This window comes from Macaca nemestrina, chromosome 7, assembly GCF_043159975.1.
Source record: "Macaca nemestrina isolate mMacNem1 chromosome 7, mMacNem.hap1, whole genome shotgun sequence".
Lineage (NCBI taxonomy): Eukaryota > Metazoa > Chordata > Mammalia > Primates > Cercopithecidae > Macaca > Macaca nemestrina.
The window spans coordinates 108,837,572-108,858,531 of record NC_092131.1 but is presented as its reverse complement, the minus strand read 5'-3'; the positions used below and the strand labels follow the sequence as shown (position 1 = coordinate 108,858,531).

General features: G+C 40.4%; 1 protein-coding gene across 7 annotated transcripts in view; it reads right to left on the bottom strand.

Moving 5' to 3' along the window:
• The window catches only part of LOC105497462 (ADAMTS like 3), a 434,450-nt gene that overhangs the window by 284,467 nt on the left and 129,023 nt on the right, over window positions 1–20,960 (bottom strand). For all 7 annotated transcript variants that reach the window (XM_024797846.2, XM_024797843.2, XM_071100796.1 and 4 more), the window contains exon 4: window positions 3,666–3,793. In XM_024797846.2, coding sequence (XP_024653614.2) covers window positions 3,666–3,793 — 128 coding nt within the window. The remainder of the gene's footprint in view (window positions 1–3,665; window positions 3,794–20,960) is intronic.

Below are 20,960 nucleotides of genomic sequence, written 5' to 3'. Positions count from 1 at the left end.
GGGGGTCCTGCCTCCCTGTAGGCATTCACTACAGTGGTGGAGGCAATGCAGCTAGGGGTAGGTGGGAGGCCCTGTTGGTGACTGTGTGTACAGTCATGCTGGAGGTGGTGTTGGCTTGGGGGCAGGGCACTGGCAGGTGCAGGTCTGAGTGCCTTCTGTGTGCCCCACAAGCAAGAGTGGTTGCTCAGGGTGGGGCAGGATCCACTGTTCTCTGCACAGTGTTAGCCCAGGGTGGGATGCTGGCTGACTCTGTGCCCACCAAGGCTCTGTCTGCAGTGGCAGTCAGCAGGGGACTGCCCATTCTGCTCACTCTTATCTAATTGTTCGCCAGGCATAAAAAGCTGTTTTCATTTCCTGCTTCAGGATATTTCATATGCTGCTCCCACTATTTGAACTCTTTTGGTCTCATAACCCTTCCCATCACATAACTGATTTCTTCTTAGCAGTAAGGTCTCAGCATAAACATGCCCCAGCACAGAGGGCTTCCCTGACCATTTTATGCATTGCCTTAACACTATATATATATTTTTTTTTGAGACAGAGTTTCGCTCTTGTTGCCCAGGCTGGAGTACAATGGCATAATCTTGGCTCACTGAAACCTCCGCCTCCTGGGTTCAAGCAATTCTCCTGCCTCAGCCTACCAAGTAGCTGGAATTACAGGCATGCACCACCACACCCAGCTAATTTGGTATTTTTAGTAGAGATGGGTTTTCTCCATGTTGGTCAGGCTGGTCTCAAACTCCCAACCTCAGGTGATCCTCCTGCCTCGGCCTCCCAAAGTGCTGGGATTACAGGTGTGAGCCACCGTGCCTGGCCAGTGACATGATTTTTAATTATATATAATTTGATTATTTACTTGTTTATTGTTTGTCTCTTTAGATGTAAGAACCTTGAAGGCAGGATATGCGTTAGTTTAATTCACTGGAGTTAAACTCCTTACCCACATCAAGGGAATTAAAAGGATCTGGAGCCAGAGACTTACAAGAAGAACTTCTGAAGATTTCATTGAGAAAGGTATGCTATGAGCCTACCTCTCATTCTACTCCATCAAGGAGAAGGGATGAGGGCTTCAGTCTGCTAACCCCAAATCAAGAGGAAGAAATTTTAAGGATACCACTTGAAGAGTTCAATATGTATCGCCAACAGTCGGTTGGTATTTAATTCACACCTGAGAAATTTAAGGGCTGAGAGAACAGCTGCAGCAGCCCATGTAAGCAGAGTAGGTGTTGCAGCACTGGCTCCCTGGACTTGAAGAGTTTGTTTAGCAAACTTTACATGAGGGTTTCCTGTGAACCAGATGTGGGCACGTGCATGAGTGCCAGCATGTGGTTGTCTTAGGAACTTACCAGGATGGCCACAGAGGGGTTAGCACATGTAAATAGGGAGAAGCTGGGGGCATGTCTAGCAGTCCCAGAGCTGAGGAAAGAGCAATATTACCAGGACAAAGTGTTGTGAATAGCACATTTCAAGGGAATTGGAGGCAAGAAATCCCAGGGAATTTGGGAGGGCAAAGGCAAGTTCTCAGAAAATCCATCAAAGTGCTCACAACAGTCAGCTTACGACACTTGCCAAACAGAGAGCACCAATACCTGCTCTCAACAATAAAGTCAACTAAGAACTCTCCTGCCTCCCTTTCCTCTCCTTTTACCCAAGTCTCCCCTTCTGAATACGAGTGGAAAAGATGGAAGAAGTTGAGCAACTGCCCTTCCTTACCTGCAGCCTTTTTCATCAACAGCAGGGCCCAGTTAGGAAACAGAAGACAGAAACTCACAAGCATTCTGGAGATACATCACTTGGCAAAATTATGTTCCAAGCAAAATCAAAGCAATTTTTTAAATGAACTAAATAATAAATATGTGAACATTTTAGTTGTATGACAATAGGATGAAAGTGGTTATTCATGGTCCTTAATATAGTCCTCTAAATTGTTAACAAATGCAAGTATGTACTAGGAAAAACAAAAAGACCAATGCAGATAAATTCCATTCCTTTCCCACTCTAACCCTACCACTAATTGCAAATTATTCAGACTTCTCAGACTTGAAGTTTGGAAAGAGATGCCAAAGTTCTCCCTTCCCCACTCATTTCCAGGCTGGAAACTTCTCCCCCATGTGGCTGGCCAGCAGTGGGAAAGAACTTACCCTTTACATAAGAAGCCCCCTGGCTGGGCATGGTGGCTGACACCTGTAATCCCAGCACTTTGGGAGGTCGAGGCAGATGGATCATTCAGGTCAGGAGTTCAAGACCGTCCTGGCCAACATGGTGAAAACCCATCTCTACTAAAAATACAAAAATTAGCCAGGCATGGTGGCAGGTGCCTGTAATCCCAGTTACTTGGGAGGCTGAGGCAGAAGAATTGTGTGAACCTGGGAGGCAGAGGTTTCAGGGAACCCAGATCCCGCCACTGCACTCCAGTCTGGGCAACAGAGTGAGACTCCATCTCAAAAAAAATAAATAAATAAAAGTCCCCTCCCCTTGCCCACAGGGTATAGCTCTCCTATTGCAGCCTCCTTGGCAGAATAAATATATCCCAATACAACATGATACTCCATCATTCTTCCACACAGCATGACACAGAGTACCAGGGCCTGTATCTCCTCACCAAGGTGGAAATATGGGGAGGCAGACGTAACACTTTGTCTTTGCAAGAAAATCCCTGGACTTAGTTCTACAATACTTTACTGAAGCTTCCATGCTCTGAGTTAGAACTCACCCTAGGGGAATGCTACTATAGTACCTCCAGCAGCCTTCCCATGCCTTCTTGAAGTAGACCAGTGAGTCTTTCTTCTCAAAGGCCACATGTACAGTCCCTCATCTGCCCTGCTCTGCATTGTCTCAAGAAAACTGGAGGACATACTTGGTCACTGTTTAATGTATGGTAAAACAGTGACCTCAATGAAATACAAGCTCGAGCCAAAATATGCTCTCCCTGCATTTCTACTCTATATCTTGAAGCTAATTGGCAAAGGCCAATTTACTCTTTTACCTAACAATATCCCAAATCTGAAGATGACTGACATAATCTTGGAATCTTCTTTTGTACAAGACTACAACGTCAGATTCCATCAATCTGGGTCTCTGTCTTACCTAAGAGCTGATGCAAAATCCTTGACTGGGAATTAAACTGTCCCATAAAGAATTACCTTCCAGTGTCTCAAAAACAATGATAAGCACAGGCTTATTACAAATTTACAGGTTTTTAAAAATAAGCTGATTTTACATTTTTGCAAATGCTATTTAACATAAACATATCTAAAATGTGAAAATAGAACTTGCATCATGTTCTTAATCAATGGGTTGCTCAGAATAGATGAACAAGAACTGGATTAAGTTGCAGCAACCCAAGGGCAGAACTCAGAAGACTTGACCTCTTGCCCCAACTCTTGACAACTTTAAATCAGTGACTTAAGGTGCCAGGATTTCCTTTCCTCAAAGCCCAAAGTGTCTGGTGCTCCTGGGTCCTGTGCGCAACATGGTCACACCCACGCAAACGGGATCATTGCTGCTGAAATATGTGAACCGGAGGTTGACTCATATTTAGACAAAGGAAATGTTATACCATTATCACAGTACATTCCAAAGCCAAATAAAGTTATCTCTCCTCTCCACCCATCCAGAGGCACTGACACATTCCACATGCAGGAGCAAGTGAAGCCACCACTGACCTTCCGGTCAAACATCTCCGCAAAGAATATGATGCTCCTCCCCCGCAGGTCCGGGAGCAGTCACTCCAGTCGCCCCAAGCATCCCAGTTGCCATCTTTGTCTTCATCTGAATGAGTGTTTCTTGAGGTCTAGATGTTAAAAACAAAACAAAACACACACACACACAATAAATTTAGACAAATGTGGTAGAAATATCCCAAAGCTTCCCCAGTTATTCCAGAGTCATCTTTTTTTTTTTTTTAATTGAGAGAGAGTTTCAATCTTGGCGCTATCTCGGCTCACTGCAACCTCCCCCTCCTGGGTTCAAGTAATTCTCCTGCTTCAGCCTCCTGAGTAACTGGGATTACAGGCGCCTGCCACCATGCCCAACTAACTTTTGTATTTTTAGCAGAGACAGGGTTTTGCCATGTTGGCCAGGTTGGTCTTGAACTCCTAACCTCAGGTGATCCACCCGCCTCAGCCTCCCAAATCCAGAGTCATCTTCTAAGCTCTTCACAAAGACCAATGCTACCGAAAAATGCTTTGCTTTGGAATGATCGCATTAAAAAAAAAAAAAGACAAGTTTATATGAAAATCAGTTGACACATACATGCCTTTCCATCTTAAGAAGGTTTTGTGGAGATGGCTTTTCAGCTCAGTATTATATCTGAAATTTTATCAGTCCTGAATTTAAATAAGTTGGCTAAATATCAATTATATTATTCTGCTTTCTAACTTACATAGCAGGGACCCCACTTGAGCCTAAACCCCGTCTACTAAAAATACAAAAATTAGCCGGGTGTGATGGTACGCATCTGTAATCCCAGCTACTCAGGAGGCTAAAGCAGGAGAATCACATGAACCCAGGAGGCGGAGGTTGAAGTGAGCCAAGATTGCACCACTGCACTCCAGCCTGGGCAACAGAGCAAGACTCTGTCTCAGGAAAAAAAAAAAAAGAAGAGCTCATGAGTGAATGCTGGCTTGCTTGTGTGTCAGGCAGACGGGCGGTAACTCCCAAGAAACCTTGCATAAGGTTTTGTGGAACCTCCATTCATAGAAAACAAATAAAACAAAGTCATACAAACATACTTGGCCAAGTCATGAAGGTTTCGAATCCAAGAAAATAGCAAAGAGTCAATTATGAGTACAGTTTGGTTTAACTGGTCTCCTAGGCTTTCCACCAATGACTTAATTCAGAATACTACAGAGAAGAGGGGGAATTACAAGTAAAAAGTACATAGATAGATGTAGGTATAGACGTGAAAAGAAATGAAGCTTATTATTAAGTTACAAAACTTTATTAAGGGGCCTAAAATATACTTGAATAAATGAAGAAACAACCATAGCCCTGAATGAGTAGACTCAATACTGTAAAATGCTACTTCTCTCCAAGATTATCTATAAGTTTACAGCAAGTCCCATCAAAATCCCCAAAGAAACATTTTTTGAAACATAACAAATGATTCTAAAATTCATATAGTGGCATAAATATCTTTAAGAGCCAAGCAAGGTTGGGCGTGGTGGCTCATGTCTATAATCCTAGCACTTTGGGAGGCTGAGGTGGGTAGATTTCCTGAGCTCAGGAGTTTGAGACCAGCCTGGGCAACATGGCAAAACCCCATCTCTACTAAAATACAAAAAACTAGCTGGGCGTGGTGTCACATGCCTGTAGTCTCAGGTACTCGGGAGGTTGAGGCACCAGTATTGCTTGAACCCGGGAGGCAGAGGTGACAGCTGAGATTGTGCTACTGCACTCCAGGCTGGGTGACAGAGCGAAACACTGTCTCAAAAAAAAAAAAAAAAAAAAAAAAAACTAAAAAGTTGTAAAAGAACATAGAAATACTATATGATCCAGCAATCCAACTTCTTGGTATTTATCCAAAAGAATTGAAATCAGGATCTCGCAAACAGATGTTTGCAATAGCCAAGACAATGGAAGCAACCCAAATGTCCATCAACGGATGAATGGATAAACAACATGTGGTATACACACAATGAAATGCTATGGAGCCATTAAAAAGAAGGAAAGTCTATCACACACCACAATATGGATGAATCTTGAGGACATTAGGCTATGTGAAACAAGCCACTCACAAAAGACAAATACTGCATGGTTCCACTTACATGAGGTATCTAACATAGACTGACTCATTGAAGCACAAAGTAGAATAGTGTTGCCAGGGACTGGGGTGATGAGGAAATGAAGAGTTACTGTTCAATGGGTATTAAGTTTCAACCATGCAAAATTAAAAAGTTCTAGAGATCCACTTTTCAACATTGTACTTATAATTAACAATACTATACCATATGCTTCAAAATTTATTAAAAGGGTAGATCTCATGTTATGAGTTTTTTTAAATGCAATTAAAAGAACTGTAAAAGAAGTAAAATGAGAGGAAAATTGTCTCAATTAAGAGTCGAGAATTGGCACAGCAATAAACAAATGGACATATTAAATTTAAAAAAAGAGTACAGAAACAGACCAAGTATAAGGACATAGTATAGCACCACAAATCAACATGACAAATGTTCTGTGGGCTTTTTGTTTGTTTGCTTTGTTTTTGTTTTTGTTTTTGTTTTTGAGATGGAGTCTTGCTTTGTCGCCCAGGCTGGAGTGCAGTGACGCAATCTCAGCTCACTGCCACCTCCGCCTCCCAGGTTCAAGCAATTCTCCTGGCCCAGATTCCCAAGTAGCTGGGACTACAGGCACATGCCACCACACCCGGCTAATTTTTTGTATTTTTAATAGAGACAGGGATTCACCATATTAGCCAGGACAGTCTTGATCTCCTGACCTCATGATCCACCCGCCTCAGCCTCCCAAAGTCCTGGGATTACAGGCGTGAGCCACCGTGCCCAGCATGTTTTGTGTTTTTAAAAATCATAGATAACTTCTTCATAGAATATACCAAAATAAATTCCAGATCCATTAGAAATTTATGTTAAAATACTGAAACTATAAACTATTAGAAATATTATAGATTAATAGATTAATCTTGGTATATACCTATACCAATAGTTGTATATAGGAAAGACTATCCTATATATAGCAATAAAAGTAGAAATTATAAAGGAAAAGACTGATAGGCTTAATTATATTAAAATAAAAACACATATATCATTTTCTATCTCTTCTCTACAGATAAAGCTATAGGCATAGGCATATATATGCAAAACATACTAGTAAAAGAACGCGTACATAGGCTGGAGGTATATAGGCTGGAAACATAGCAAATTAGCTCTAAGAATGGAGGAAGTAGGACTAGGAACGAATGTTGTTGGGAAAAGACAGGAAATGAACTTCAACTGAACGTTTAATTTTCCCTAGTCGCCCCCAGAATATGATAAATTGTTAAATGCCAGTTTTTTTACTATTTGAACTTTCATGGTTTTTGAAATTTCCATTTTAAAAATATTGGGGTGGGGAAAAAGACAATCATTAGATAATCATATTAAATCTATGCCATTTTTCATACATGTAAAGTTTGTACATGCATAGGGAGAAGAGTGAGAGGTTAATTAAAATGTTACAGTTGCTACCTCTACATGTGAGGGATTTGGGTGACTTTAGCATATTTTTTTTTATTGCTGTTTCTCTGCATTTTGTAGTCTTTTCTTAATAAAACACATCATACCTTAATTAAAAACAAGGAAGCAAACAAACAAAAACCACATATTCTTGGTGTACAAAAAAGTTCAAGTCAGACAGAATTTAATAGGTAAGTTCTAAGCTGGAGAACAGCAAAGTTTATGAAAGAAACTGACATACTAATAAACTGCAGCATGTGACTGAACTAGATATTGCACAGGTTTCCTTAAGCCCTTAGGCAAGTTACCTCATCTAACCAAAAAAAAAAAAAATTAAATTAAAAGAGGGATCTGTGGAAAGGACCTTCAAAAGTGAAATGAAGAAATAATGACTGGAAGCAAAGAGGGGGTTTTCCAATAATTTTCACTCAAGTCTAACTGGTCAGCAGGCTTTATGGCTTCTTGCCAAGCTACCTATTTATAGCACAGTAAGCAGTCCTACTAGAGGCAATATTTCAGTAACAGTCAAGTGAAACGAAAGGATAAATATCTGGTGACTGATCAAATCTGTCATCAGGAATAGGGGCTAATTAAACCCATACTATTTACTGTTCTAATTAGACCACTGTTCAGTTCAATTTTCTATAGTAAATGTCACCAAACATAACCGTGTCCTGTCTATAACATAATAAAAAAATAAAGTTTTAATTCACAAAAAATACAATAAGCAGTTTAATACATTCATCTGGACTTTTAGGTTGGGTAAGTCCAAATCATTTAGGTAAATGTTTAAAATATACACAGCTGAAATTGATTTTTCATTTTGTCACTCGATATACCGAAAGGTTGAATGTGAAAAGTTGAAAAACATCATCATATATATTTTTAAATGAAAGTTGAGAGTTTTTGCAATACCATTTTAATTTGTTTTTATTCCCACTATCCCATCTGTTCAGTTCATAGTTAGAATCAGGTTTCCTTCCACAACTTCTCTACCTTAACTTACAAAAAAAAAAAAGAATCTTGATTCTAAAATAACTAAAATAGGCATGTTATAGTGGAAGCATTTGGCTCATCTGATTGGATAGGTAAGATATTTTTCCTTGAAGAAAGTAGAGCACGAATGGCACCTCAAGAGGGGTCCTTGAGTTTTTCTCCTCTCCTCAGCCAGGAAGATGGTTGGATTTTGTTTTGAAACTCCAATGCCGTCTCCAGCAGCCAGCCCTTCTGCCTTTTGATTGTTATTATTTCTCTGGAGAGTAATAGCAATAATATCCCAGATTTCCATCCAGTTATGCTCTCTTCCCTTTGATCCTAGCAGTGTAATGATAACACACACATTCAGAAATAACTCCACTGAAGCAGAATGAAGCACCACTTGGGCCACTGCTGAAGATGTATGTTTGTGTCATCTTCCTTGCAGTGAAACAGAACCTGCTTCCCTGGAGCTTCCATTCCTCTAGAGCAGTGGACAGAGTCTTGATCCTCTTCTACAGAAGAGCCCTTCTCAAGCTTTCTGAAAGTCTCCTAGTTCCTTCTATGTTCCCAGATCCTTTGCAACTGTGTTTTCTCTTGGCACACATCGAAATTTGCACATTTTAAGTCTTAAAATGTAGTGCCCAGAATACAACACTGAATCTAAGAACACAGACTATACATTGCACCTATGATCCAGGTTTCTTTAGATAAAACCTAAGTTTCCTTCTTCTCTCCCTCCCTCCAATCCTTCCTTTTTCAGCCAGCCCATTTGTTGGAATCTGCTCTGGAGACAGCGTCACATAATGGTTAAAAGCTGTTTGACTCTGAGTTTCTTAAACTTTCCAAAACCCATCTGTGAAATGGAGATGATAATCTTTACCCAAACAAGATTTAAATAAAATAACACATATAAAGTATAGGCAGCATCTCCACGAATGCAGTTGGTGAATATCTCAGTAAAGGTAAGCAATTTATTTTCTTCTTCAAACACAATGTCTTTTTCAAAACAATGATGGGAGAGCCAGCTTCTCTCCATTTGTACTTATGCAAGAGTTAACATTCATCACTACTGAATTTCCTCTTGTTTTGGCCCAGAATACCAGCCTGTTGAGATCTGTTTGAACCCTGATCCTGTCACCCTATCTATGAGCCACTGTGCTCAGCTCTGCAGCTTCCATGTCTTCACCCAAGTCCCTGATAAACGTGCGGGACATAGCTCTCTAATCTTACAGCATTCCATTAATGCATATTTCTGCTTTTTAAACTAGTAAGCCGACCATAATGCCAAGTAAGCAGCCAACTAATCAGACTTGGAATCTGTGAACACAGTTTAATGTTACAATAAAAATATGAACTAATACCAATTACCGTCATCAAATGTCAGGAGGCAGAAAGGTTTGTGGGGAGGGAAGAAATCAGCCACGAGAAGGAACTGGATCCGGCAGGGTGGAACCTGTATTCTTGAGCTGCATGGTGGTGGTAAGCCTCCTGAGAGAAGAGGTATATAGCAGCCCCAAATTGGTTAGCCCCAGTTCTGAAGGTTAATGACAATAAAATACAGCTGACTGATATCAGCTCAATCTTTGGCCTGATTGTAACCCAGGTGAATGTCTGTGTTTGTCAGTTGAGTATAGCTGCTGCTCCCAATTCCCCCTGTTCAAACATCTCTTTAGGTTGTCTCAAGTAATCATTTAAATTCCATGTTGTTATTATTTTATATGGTAAGTTGTTATGTGGACCCAATCCAAGTTTGTGTCCATCAATATCATATCACTCTGTGACCCTGTCTGGGGCCAGAATCTGAGGCAGAGCATGGAAGAAGAAGACCTGAACAACTTTGTCCTACATAATTCAGGCACTGTTCATCATTATTAATGCACAGCATGAGTACTGCCTGCCAGTACTTTTCCTACCTTCTCTCTAACCTTCTCAACAAGTCCTTTAAGATAGATATCACTATCCCCATTTTGCAGGTGAACAACTGTGGCTTTGAGAACCATGTGTGTCCAAGGCTCACCTATAATTTCTTTTATTTATTTTTTGAGACAAAGTCTCACTCTGTCACCCAGGCTGGAGTGCAGTGGCACGATCTTGGCTCACTGCAACCTCCGCCTCCCAGGTTCAAGCGATTCTCCCACCTCAGCCTCTCAAGTGCTAGGATTACAGGCACGTGCCACCACACCTGGACGATTTTTGTATTTTAGTAGAGACAGGGTTTCACCATGTCGGCCAAGCTGGTATTGAACTCCTGACCTCAGGTGATCCACTGACGTAGGCCTCCCAAAGTACTGCGATTACAGGCATGAACCAGTACGCCCAGCCATCATCTATAATTTCTAATGTCATACAATGAACATGTATGATTTTACAATAAAACATCTAATAAAAGTTATTTTCTTCTTAAAGAAGGGGCCCAGGCAGAAGCTTTTTCTGTCTTACCCCAGACAAAGCCTGCTTTTTCCTTATGGACATCTGTGTGTTTTCCCCACTGATGCTCCACTTCCTTTCATGACCAGGAATCCAGTCAAATATAGCAGCCCAGCTATCATCACTCAGTTAGCATTTCGCCTCTTGGATCAAATACATCTGTTGCTGTGATCTGCTTGACCACAACATTCTTTCGATATCTCTATGAAGTCTTTTACTTTTTTCCCCCTCTATATTGCAAGCAGAGCTACACTTCTGCTTTTCAAAAGCATCTCATTTTATCTAGGTTCTTTCATGAGGAATTCACATTCCTGACTGATGTTCATGAACTCACATGCATTCGTTCATTTTCTCACACAAACTATAACAAGAGCTTGCTAAGTTCAAGGCTCTGTGCTCAGTGCCCTGGGAATACAAGTGTGGATCTGGTCCTCAAGTAGCTCACAAGTCAACAAGCATCAGGTGAGAGGGACAAGGGCTGTGGTGAGGCAATGGCAATCCTTGGTTGTCAAGAGCAACAGACACAAAGGGCCCAGAGGGAGGAGACCCTGAAACAGAAGCAATTTGTACCTTGGTTAGGAGAGCTGGGATAGACTTTCCACTGAACATACCAACCCTGCTGGAAGCACAGGCAGCACCTCATGTATCCCTATCACCTTCTTCCGTATGATAGGTTACATGTGAGTCCTTATTTTGTGCTCACCTCTGTTTTCTAATTGTGATAGAATTACAAACACTTTTTACTTTCTTCTTTTATGATCATCTATAATTTCTAATGTTATATGACAAACATACATAGTTTGCACAATAAAACACCCAATAAAAGTTCTTTTTTTAGGGAAAAGGAAAACACTAAAGGGAAAGCTATGAAAACACTTCCAAAGAAGCAATATGCACTTTGTGTTGTTTGGTTCAAACTATCAGGCTTAAAGATCTCTTAGGAAATCATATTTTCCTAAGTAAAGCTCTAGCTGGGGAATATGTTGGATGAAAAATTCCAAAAAAGATATTGTTTATTCATTATATAATAGGGCTGGTAAAAGTCAAAAATATTGTAGGAATAAGTATGTTCACCATCTCATAAAGACTCGAGTACTGCTTGCCTTTCTTAGATCCCCAGGCATAAATCAAATCATAAAATATTTTCGTGACAAGTTCTTAAATCTATGACTTATAATGAATAGTACAGTTCTACTAGTCTTGCTAAAATGTTAGTAATTAAACACAGATTTCACATATAAGGTCACTTATTGGAAATGCTATATTAACAGCTCCATATTAAAAACAACCCAAAATAAAATGAGTTCCACTGGGGTATTACTTCCCAGACATCAAATAAATGTTCATTCCACTGTTACCACAAAGGTTATTTAAGGAGATCTCAAATGACCCAGATTTAGTTAACAGTAAATACATTATTTCAGGTTAATACTACCTTAAGGTCTTTAACAAAAGAAATTTTAAAATATGAATTGGGTAAACGGCATAAAAATGTCACTCAAGCTGTCACACAGACTCAACAATTCAGTCTGACCAGGATATATTAAACACCCATATATCTAAAGTTGTGTGCTAGGTACTATTCAGAAATGCTCCATACCTTGTGTGTTTCACGTCTCCCTTCTCCAGTCCATTCTACCCTCTACTGCTCCAAAATTCATTATCCTGACAGTTGATGGCCTCTAGGATTTGGTTGACACATTCCTAGTCAATGTGCTCCTAATTATTTTACCACCTTTAAAGCCCTTCACTAATTCCTCAGGACATACATTCTGCCTCTTTAGGCTGTTTGTGCCCTATCCTACCCTTTGTCCAGCTTCATCTCTGGTGGCTCCTGCTTATACCACATATGCTGAGCACACAACATTTTTCATTATTTCACAGACACTAACACACTTGCCAATCCTGCTTGGGAAGCATTTTTGAAACACGCTATTTACCAAGGTGGTGGACAGCGTACAGGGAAACCATGAAGCCTGGTGCCAGCCAGATTCTGTGGATCTGATGATTTTCATGATCTGCCTTGGCCCTGCAAGCTAGATGGGGCAAGGGCAGGCAGGGGCTGTGTATACAGGGCTGCCTGAGCAGAGCTAAGGCCTTCAGTTGAGAATCAGAGCCCATAGCAACCCACAAAGAGAGCTGGGGAAATAAACACACTTCTGTCCTCCCTCTCTCCAATCCCCCTGCAGTGCTTGTTATTGGCCAAACCCAACCAAGAGCCAGAGGGCAAGGGAGACCATTGATGCTGTCCATACAAGCCAGCTTCCCAGTGGGTGGAGCGCGGGGCAGGGAAGGGTGGAAAGTGGATCTGGAGGGCAAAGAGAAGCTTTCCAGCACAGTAATTTATTGACTCACTGGAATATTTTTAAGCAGAGGAGTGACTTAGGCAGATTGTATTTTGGAAAAATTACTCTGGCAGGAGTATGGGGAAGGATTGAGGGAGTAAAGCCTCACATCAGACAGCACAGCTAGAAGGCCACTGACATGCAAGAGATAAGAGACTAGACTAGATTTACCAGTGTCTGGAGGAGGAGAGCATAGATGCAAAGTTCAAAGGTGCTAGAATCAATAGGTGCTGGCAGCTGACCAGACACAGGAAGAAAGGAGATGCTAGAATGACTCCCAGGTTTCTGTATTAAATGATTTGTGGCAAATGTCAATTTTATCCAGGCTTCCCAAGCATCCTCAAGCCCACCCTTGAGGTAGGATTCTCAGCACCTGTATGTACAGAATATGAGCAGTTTACCTGATAATGGTTAAGATAAAGGGGGCAAGCTGTTGGTCTCTGGGAAGAATCTGGCCTTGCAGGTCCAATTTTTTAAACAATGATTGTATACTCTGCCAAACAAGGCCCTAAAAATAATTATTTGTTAAGGTTTAAATATACGAAGATTTCACATAAAAATGTAGATGTCTGAGGCCTAGAGTGAGACCCTGTCTCAAAAAAAAAAAAAAAAAAAATCTAGATTTCTGACCTCAGGAAAATAAAAGAGGAAAATAAAATAAAATTCGCATCACAGCATGGCAATAATTAAAACTAAGTGTGGCCATCCCATTTTTAAAGGGCATGTGGCCTCTAATATGCCCAGTCCCCATCCAGCCACTGTGAGGACTGATATTATCTTCCTGGCCTCTGTAGATCAAACTGGGAGCTTGTTGGTGACAAATGACTGTCAGCTTGAAAGTAAATCAAGTCCGGGTGCGGTGGCTCATGCCTGTAATCCCAACACTTCAGGGGGCTGAGGTGGGTGGATCACTTGAGGTCAAGAATTCGAGACCAGCCTAGCCAACATGGTGAAATCCCATCTCTACTAAAAAAATACAAAAATTAGTCAAGCCTGGTGGTGTGCACCTGTAGTCCCAGTTACTCAGAAGGCTGAGGCACGAGAATCACTTGAACCTGGGAGACAGAGGCTTCAGTGAGCTGAGACAGCATCACTGCACTCCAGCCTGGGTGACAGAGTGAGACTCCATCTCAAAAAAAAAAGTAAATCAAAAGACACGTATATTTATAACTAAGATTCTTCACAGTATTGCTATAGAACATCATTATTTTCCAGAAGTAAGAAACATACATACAACATGTAGCTTAAAAATAAAACAAAGGGCATTTGGTTGTTGCTATGGTCTGAATGTGTCCCTGGAAATTTATATGTTGCAAGTTGATCACCAGCGTGATAGTATTAAGAGGTGACGCCTTTAGGAGGTGATTAAGTAATGAGGGTGGAGCCCTTAGGGCCCTTATAAGGAGCTTGAGAGATTTAGTTCCCTCTCTTCTGCCCTTCCACCACGTGAGGACACAGCATTCATGCTTTCTAGAGGACATGACAACAAGACACCATCTTGGAAGCAGAGAGAACAGTCCTCACCAGACACCAAACCTGCCGGTGCCTTGAACTCAGACTTTCCAGCCTCCAGAACGTGAGAGAATACATTTTTGTTCTTTACAAATTACCCAGTCTCAGGTATTTCATTATAGCAGCACAAATTGACTAGTTGTCTTTACTGCACACTAAGATCAGAGTGTGTCCTCAGAAGAAGAATATAAGTCATTCCATGATGCCCAGTGTCTAAACTCTACTCCCTTTCTACATGTGGACTTTGCAGTATTTCAGACATAAGATATTAGTGTATTTAAGAATCATATTCTGGCTAGATGTGGTGGCTCATGCCTGTGGTCCCAGCTACACAGGAGGCTGAGGCAGGAGAATCTATTGAACCCAGGAGGTGGAGGTTGTAGTCAGCCGAGATCACGCCACTGCACTCCAGCCTGGTGACACAGTGAGACTCCGTCTCAAAAAAAAAAAAAAAAAAAAAATCATAATTCTGGAAGGTACCTATGGCTAGCACTAACACACAGGAAACCATGAGCCCTGCAGGAGACCATTTAAGGAATCACATGGGCCACATCTCCAGTGACAACTCCCATACAAACCAATATCTTGCGTGACAATATCTAGGTTATTTTTCCCTATTAATGCAATCAGTGTTCATACCTACCAGACAAGTAACTTGTTCTTTTCTTTTCTAAGAATCATAATCAGGTCCTCTCAGATTGCAGCAGGAGACATGCAACATTCAAATACAATGAGAGCTTTGTTTCATATTGACTTTATTTTTGTTAAAAATAAATTCTTAAACATAAAGATACTTTACATGATGGAAGATTTAACAGGATATTATCTATGCTCTTGGGTTAGTTATCATGAAGCATATGTAACACAACATCAGGTAAGATTGAAAAGAGATAACTGTAGGTTGCCAAATTTAAAAGTCTAATGGAGAGGAATGGTGGGCTAGATAATATAGATCAACCATGCCATTGAGGACAACTACAAAAGCAAAAATGTCCTCCAAGAAATTAAAGTAAAATAAAGAGATTGTCAGACAAAAAGAGAATTCATCTTCAGCAGACCAGTCTCAAAGAAAATATAAAACGGTGTTTTTAAGATTAAAGGAAGCTTGGAGATGATGAAAGAAATGAAGAGCAAAAATAAGAATGGTAAACCTGTGGGTAAATTAAAAGAAGAGCAACTGTATAAAACAGCAATTGTAATGGATTGTGGAGTTTTAAATATCTTTATGGAATTAACATATCTGACAATGACAGCCTATGAGTCAGAAGACAGATAAATGGCCTTAAAGTATCCTAAGGTCCTCATATCCATCCGTGAAGAAGATAAAAGAATCAATTAATATTCGACTTTGATAAGTCAAGGATAGATGTTTTAAGCTCTAGAGTTACCACTAAAAAAAACAGAAAAGAGTGTATGAATTCCAAATTAATGTATATGGGGAAAGATATAATAAGAAAACACATTCAATCCAAAAGAAGGCAAAAATGAAGAGAAAAAGGAATGTAGACAGATGGATAAATTTTAAAAGCTCATGGTAAAATGGAAGATTTAAATGCAGATATATCAATTATATCAATTACATTAAACCCAAATAGAATAAATCACCAATTAAAAGACAGATTGTCAGGATAAAATTTAAAAATTCAGTTATATTCTGTTTAAAAGAGACATTCCTTACATATAATGACCAGAAAGATTAAAAATAAAAGATTGAAAAAAATATATACCATAAGACCAGACAAAGTAGACTTTAAGACAGAGAGATGCTACATACTGTTGGAAGTTTGATTTCACTAGGATGGAACAAATTCTAAAAGTGGATGTACCTAACAACATAACCGCAAAACATATAAAGCAAAAACTGACAGACTGTAAGAAGAAATAGAAAAATCCATAATGATGGTGGGAGGTTTTAACACAACTAGCATTAATTTATCAAGCAAGTGAAAAAAATCAATAATGATATAGAATATGGAAACAATTAAATTACAAATTGAAACTATGTAACTGTATAGAAAGCTATAACTAACCATCTCAGAATATATATTTTTTGTATTTATGAAATGTTTATAAACATTTATCATGATCTGGGCCATATAGAAAAATCTCAAAAATTCAAAGGATTGAAATAATTCAAGTTTTTTTCTCTGACAACAAAGCAAAAAAGCAAGTTTAAAACTAGAAAATGTCCAAACACATTCCATAGGTTAAGAAATAAATCACAATGAAAATTAGAAAATGCTCTTAATGAATGAAGATGAATATATTACATACCAAAACTTGAGTAAAGCAGCTAAAGCTATGCTTGGAAGGGGATCTGTAGTTTTAAATGCACATGTTTGAAAAGAAAAAAGATGAAAAAAATCAATGATCTTAAACTATTTCAAGACATAGAAAAATGACAACACATACAACTCAAAGAAAGTAGAAGAAAGAAAATAATAAGGATGAGAAGAGCAATTATGAAATGGAAAACAAAAATATAAGCAAGAGGATCAACAAATAAAAAAAGACTAATAAAATTAAATTCCTTGGCAAGACTATGAAAGAATAAGACAGAGAAAAGTCCCTAAAAATGAATTTTAAGAATGAAATGTGGAATATCACTGCAGATTCCACAGGCCCTAAAATGATAAGAGGATGAAAAACATCTTTATGTTAATATATTTCAAAATTTAGATGTAGGCCGAGCTCCCTTGCCCTAAGGCAGGACAAACTCTTCTGAGTAATTTACCCTCCAGAGCTGCCACGGGATAGTCAATGGCTGAGATTCACCTCAAATCCCATCTTTGCTGTGCTCCTTCCTGTCTTTCACTTCCCTCATTTCCTTTTTGGGTTCTACTGGAATAAATCACTTGGATACCAATCTTCATCTCAGATCTTCTTCTTAGAACCCAACCCAAGAAACTTATTAAACTATGTGCATGTCAAAACATAGATTTAAAAAAATATTGTTGGCCAGGTGCAGTGGCTCATGCCTGTAATCCCAGCACTTTGGGAGGGCAAGGTGGGTGGATCGCGAGGTCAGGAGATCGAGACCATCCTGGCTAACCTGGTGAAACCCCATCTCTACTAAAAATACAAAAAATTAGCTGGGCGTGGTGGGCAGGTGCCTGTAGTCCCAGCTACTCAGGAGGCTGAGGCAGGAGAATGGCATAAACCTAGGAGGCGGAGGTTGCAGTGAGCAGAGGTCATGCCACTGCACTCCAGCCTGGGTGACACAGTGAGACTCCATCTCAAAAACAAAAAAAATACTGCCATTCAAAAATGATAAAATATTAACATGAGTTACTTCTGGGTGTGGGTACACATGAGTTTATTATACTAGTCTCTGAACTTTTCTATTTCTCTATTTTTCTAATTAAAACAAAAAAAGGAAAAATGTGGATCAGAAGAATTTCTGAGATGTTCAAGCAGTGAAAACAAGTAACCTGCAAGAGGAAAGGTCTGGCTTCTCCACAACAACATCTAATGCCAGAACACAAGGAAGCAGTGCCTACAAAATCCCACAAGAAAAAAAATCACCCAAGAATATTAAAACTACCTAAGCTCTATTCAAGAATAAAAGCACCTCATCAATATTAAAACCTTTGTGCACGAGAGGACACTATTAGCAGAGTGAAAAGGTAATCCACAGAATGGGAAAAATATTTGAAAATAATATATCTGACAAGAGGTTAATCTCCAGAATATATAATGAACTCTTACAATTCAGCAACAACGAAAAAAGAAATAGCCCAGTTAAAAATTGGGCAAAAGACATGAATAGATATTTATCCAAAGAAGATATATAAAAAGTCAATAAGCAGATGAAAAGGTGTTCAACATCACTAATCATTAGGGAAATGCAAATGAAATACCACTTTATACCCATAGGGAAACATAAATGAGATACCACTTCATACCCATTAGGATGACTATTATAAAACAAACAGGAAAAAAGTTAACTGTTAGTGAGTGATATGGTTTGGCTGTGTCCCCAACCAAATCTTGAATTGTAGCTCCCATAATTCTCATTCTATTGTGGGAGGGAACAGGTGGAAGGTAATTTAATCATAAGGGCAGGTCTTTCTTGGGCTGTTCTCATGATAGTGAATAAGTCTCACAACATCTGACAGTTTTATGAAGGGGAGTTTCCCTGCACACATTCTCTCTTTGCCTGCCACCATGTAAGATGTCCCTTTGCTCTTCCTTCCTCTTCCACCATGATTGTAAGGCCTCCCTAGCAATGTGGGACTGTGAGTCAATTAAACCTTTTTTCTTCATAAACTACTCAGTCTTGGGTATGCCTTTATCAGCAGCATTAAAATGGACTAATACAGTAAATTGGTACTGATAGAGGGGGACGTTCTGCTATAAAGATACCTGAAAATGTGGATGCGACTTTGGAACTGGGTAATAGGCAGAGGTTGGAACAGTTTGGAGGGCTCAGAAGAAGACAGGATAGTTTGGAACTTCCTAGAGACTTGTTGAATGGCTTTAACCAAAATGCTGATAATGATATGGACAATGAAATTCAGGCTGATGTGGTCTCACAGAGATGAGGAACTTGTCAGGAACTAGAGCAAAGGTGACTCTTGCTATGCTTTAGCAAAGAGACTGGCAGCATTTTGCACCTGCCCTATAGATTTGTGGAATTTTGAACTTGAGGGAGATGACTTAGGGTATCTGGTGGAAGAAATTTCTAAGCAGCAAGGCATTCAAGAGGTTACTTGGGTGCTGTTAAAAGCATTCAGTTTTAAAATGGAAACAGAGCATAAAAGTTCAGAAAATTTGCAGCCTGAGATGTGATAGAAAAGACAAACCCATTTACTGAGGAAAAATTCAAGCCAGCTGCAGAAATTTGCATAAATAACAAGGAGCCAAATGTTAATCACCAAGACAATGGAGAAAATGTCTCCAAGGAATGTCACAGACCTTTGCAGCAGCACCTCCTGTCACAGGCTCAGAGGCTTAGGAGGAAAAAATGGTTTCATGGGCCAGGGCCCAGGGCCCCCCTGCTGTGTGCAGTATAGGGACTTGGTGCCCTGCATCTCAGCCACTCCAGTTGTGGCTAAAAGGGGCCAAGGTACAACTCAGGCCATGGCTTCAGAGGGTGAAAGCCCCAAGCCTTGGCAGCTGCCACATGGTGTTGAGCCTGTGGGTGCAGAGAAGTCAAGAATTGAGCTTTGGGAACCTCCACCTAGATTTCAGAGGATGTACGGAAAAGCTGGATGTCCATGCAAAAGTTTGCTGCAGAGAGAGCCCTCATGGAGAACCTCTGCTAGGGCAGTGAAGAAGGGAAATTTGGGGTGTGGGCCCCACACAGAGTCACCACTGGGGTGCTGCCTAGTGGAGTTGTGAGAAGAGGGCCACCTTCTTCCAGACCCCAGAATGGTAGATCCACTGACCGCCTGCACCGTGTGCCTGGAAAAGCTGCAAACACTCAATGCCAGCCTGTGAAAGCAGCCAGGAGAGGGGCTATACCCTGCAAATCCACAGGGACAGAACTGCCTGAGGCCATGGAAGCCCACATCTTGCATCGGTGTGACCTGGATGTGAGAGATGGAGTCAAAGGAGATCTTTTTGGAGCTTTAAGATTTGACTGCCCCACTGGGTTTCAGACTCATATGGGGCCTGTAGCCACTTTGTTTTGGCCAATTTCTCCCATTTGGAATGGTGTATTTACCCAATTCCTGTACCCCCATTGTATTTTGGGAGTAACTAACTTGCTTTTGATTTTACAGGCTCATAGGCAGAAGGGACTTGCCTTGTCTCAGATGAGACTTTAGACTGTAGAACTCTGAGTTAATGCTGAAATGAGTTAAGACTTGGGGACTGTTGGGAAGGCATGGTTGGTTTTGAAATGTGAGAACATGAGATTTGGGAGGGGCCAGGGGTGAAATGATATGGTTTGGCTGTGTCCCCACCCAAATCTCAAATTGCAGCTCCCATAATTCCCACGTGTCATTGGAGGGATACACGGGGAGGTAATTTAATCATGAGGGCAAGCCTTTCTTTTGCTGTTCTCATTATAGTGAATAAGTCTCACAACATCTGATAGTTTTATGAAGGGGAGTTCCTCTGCACAAATAATCTCTTTGCTGGCCACCATGTAAGATGTTCCTTTGCTCTTCCTTTGTCTTCTGCCATGAGTATGAGGCCTCCCCAGACATATGGAACTGTGAACCAATTAAACCTCTTTCCTTTATAAATTACCCAGTCTTGGGTATGTCTTTTTCAGCAGTGTGAAAACAGACTAATAAGGTGAGGATGTGAAGAAATTAGAACATGTGTTCATTGCTGGTGGGAATGTAAAATGGTGCAGCCACTGTGGAAAACATTATGGTAGTTCCTCAAAAAGTCTGATGTATTACTATATGATCCAGCAATTCCACTGCTGTGTACGTACCCAAAAGAATTGAAAGCAGGGGCCAGACACAGTGGCTCACGCCTGTAATCCCAGTACTTTGGGAGGCCAAGGCAGGTGAATCACCTAAGGTCAGGAGTTCGAGAGCAGCCTGGCCAATATGGCAAAACCCTGTCT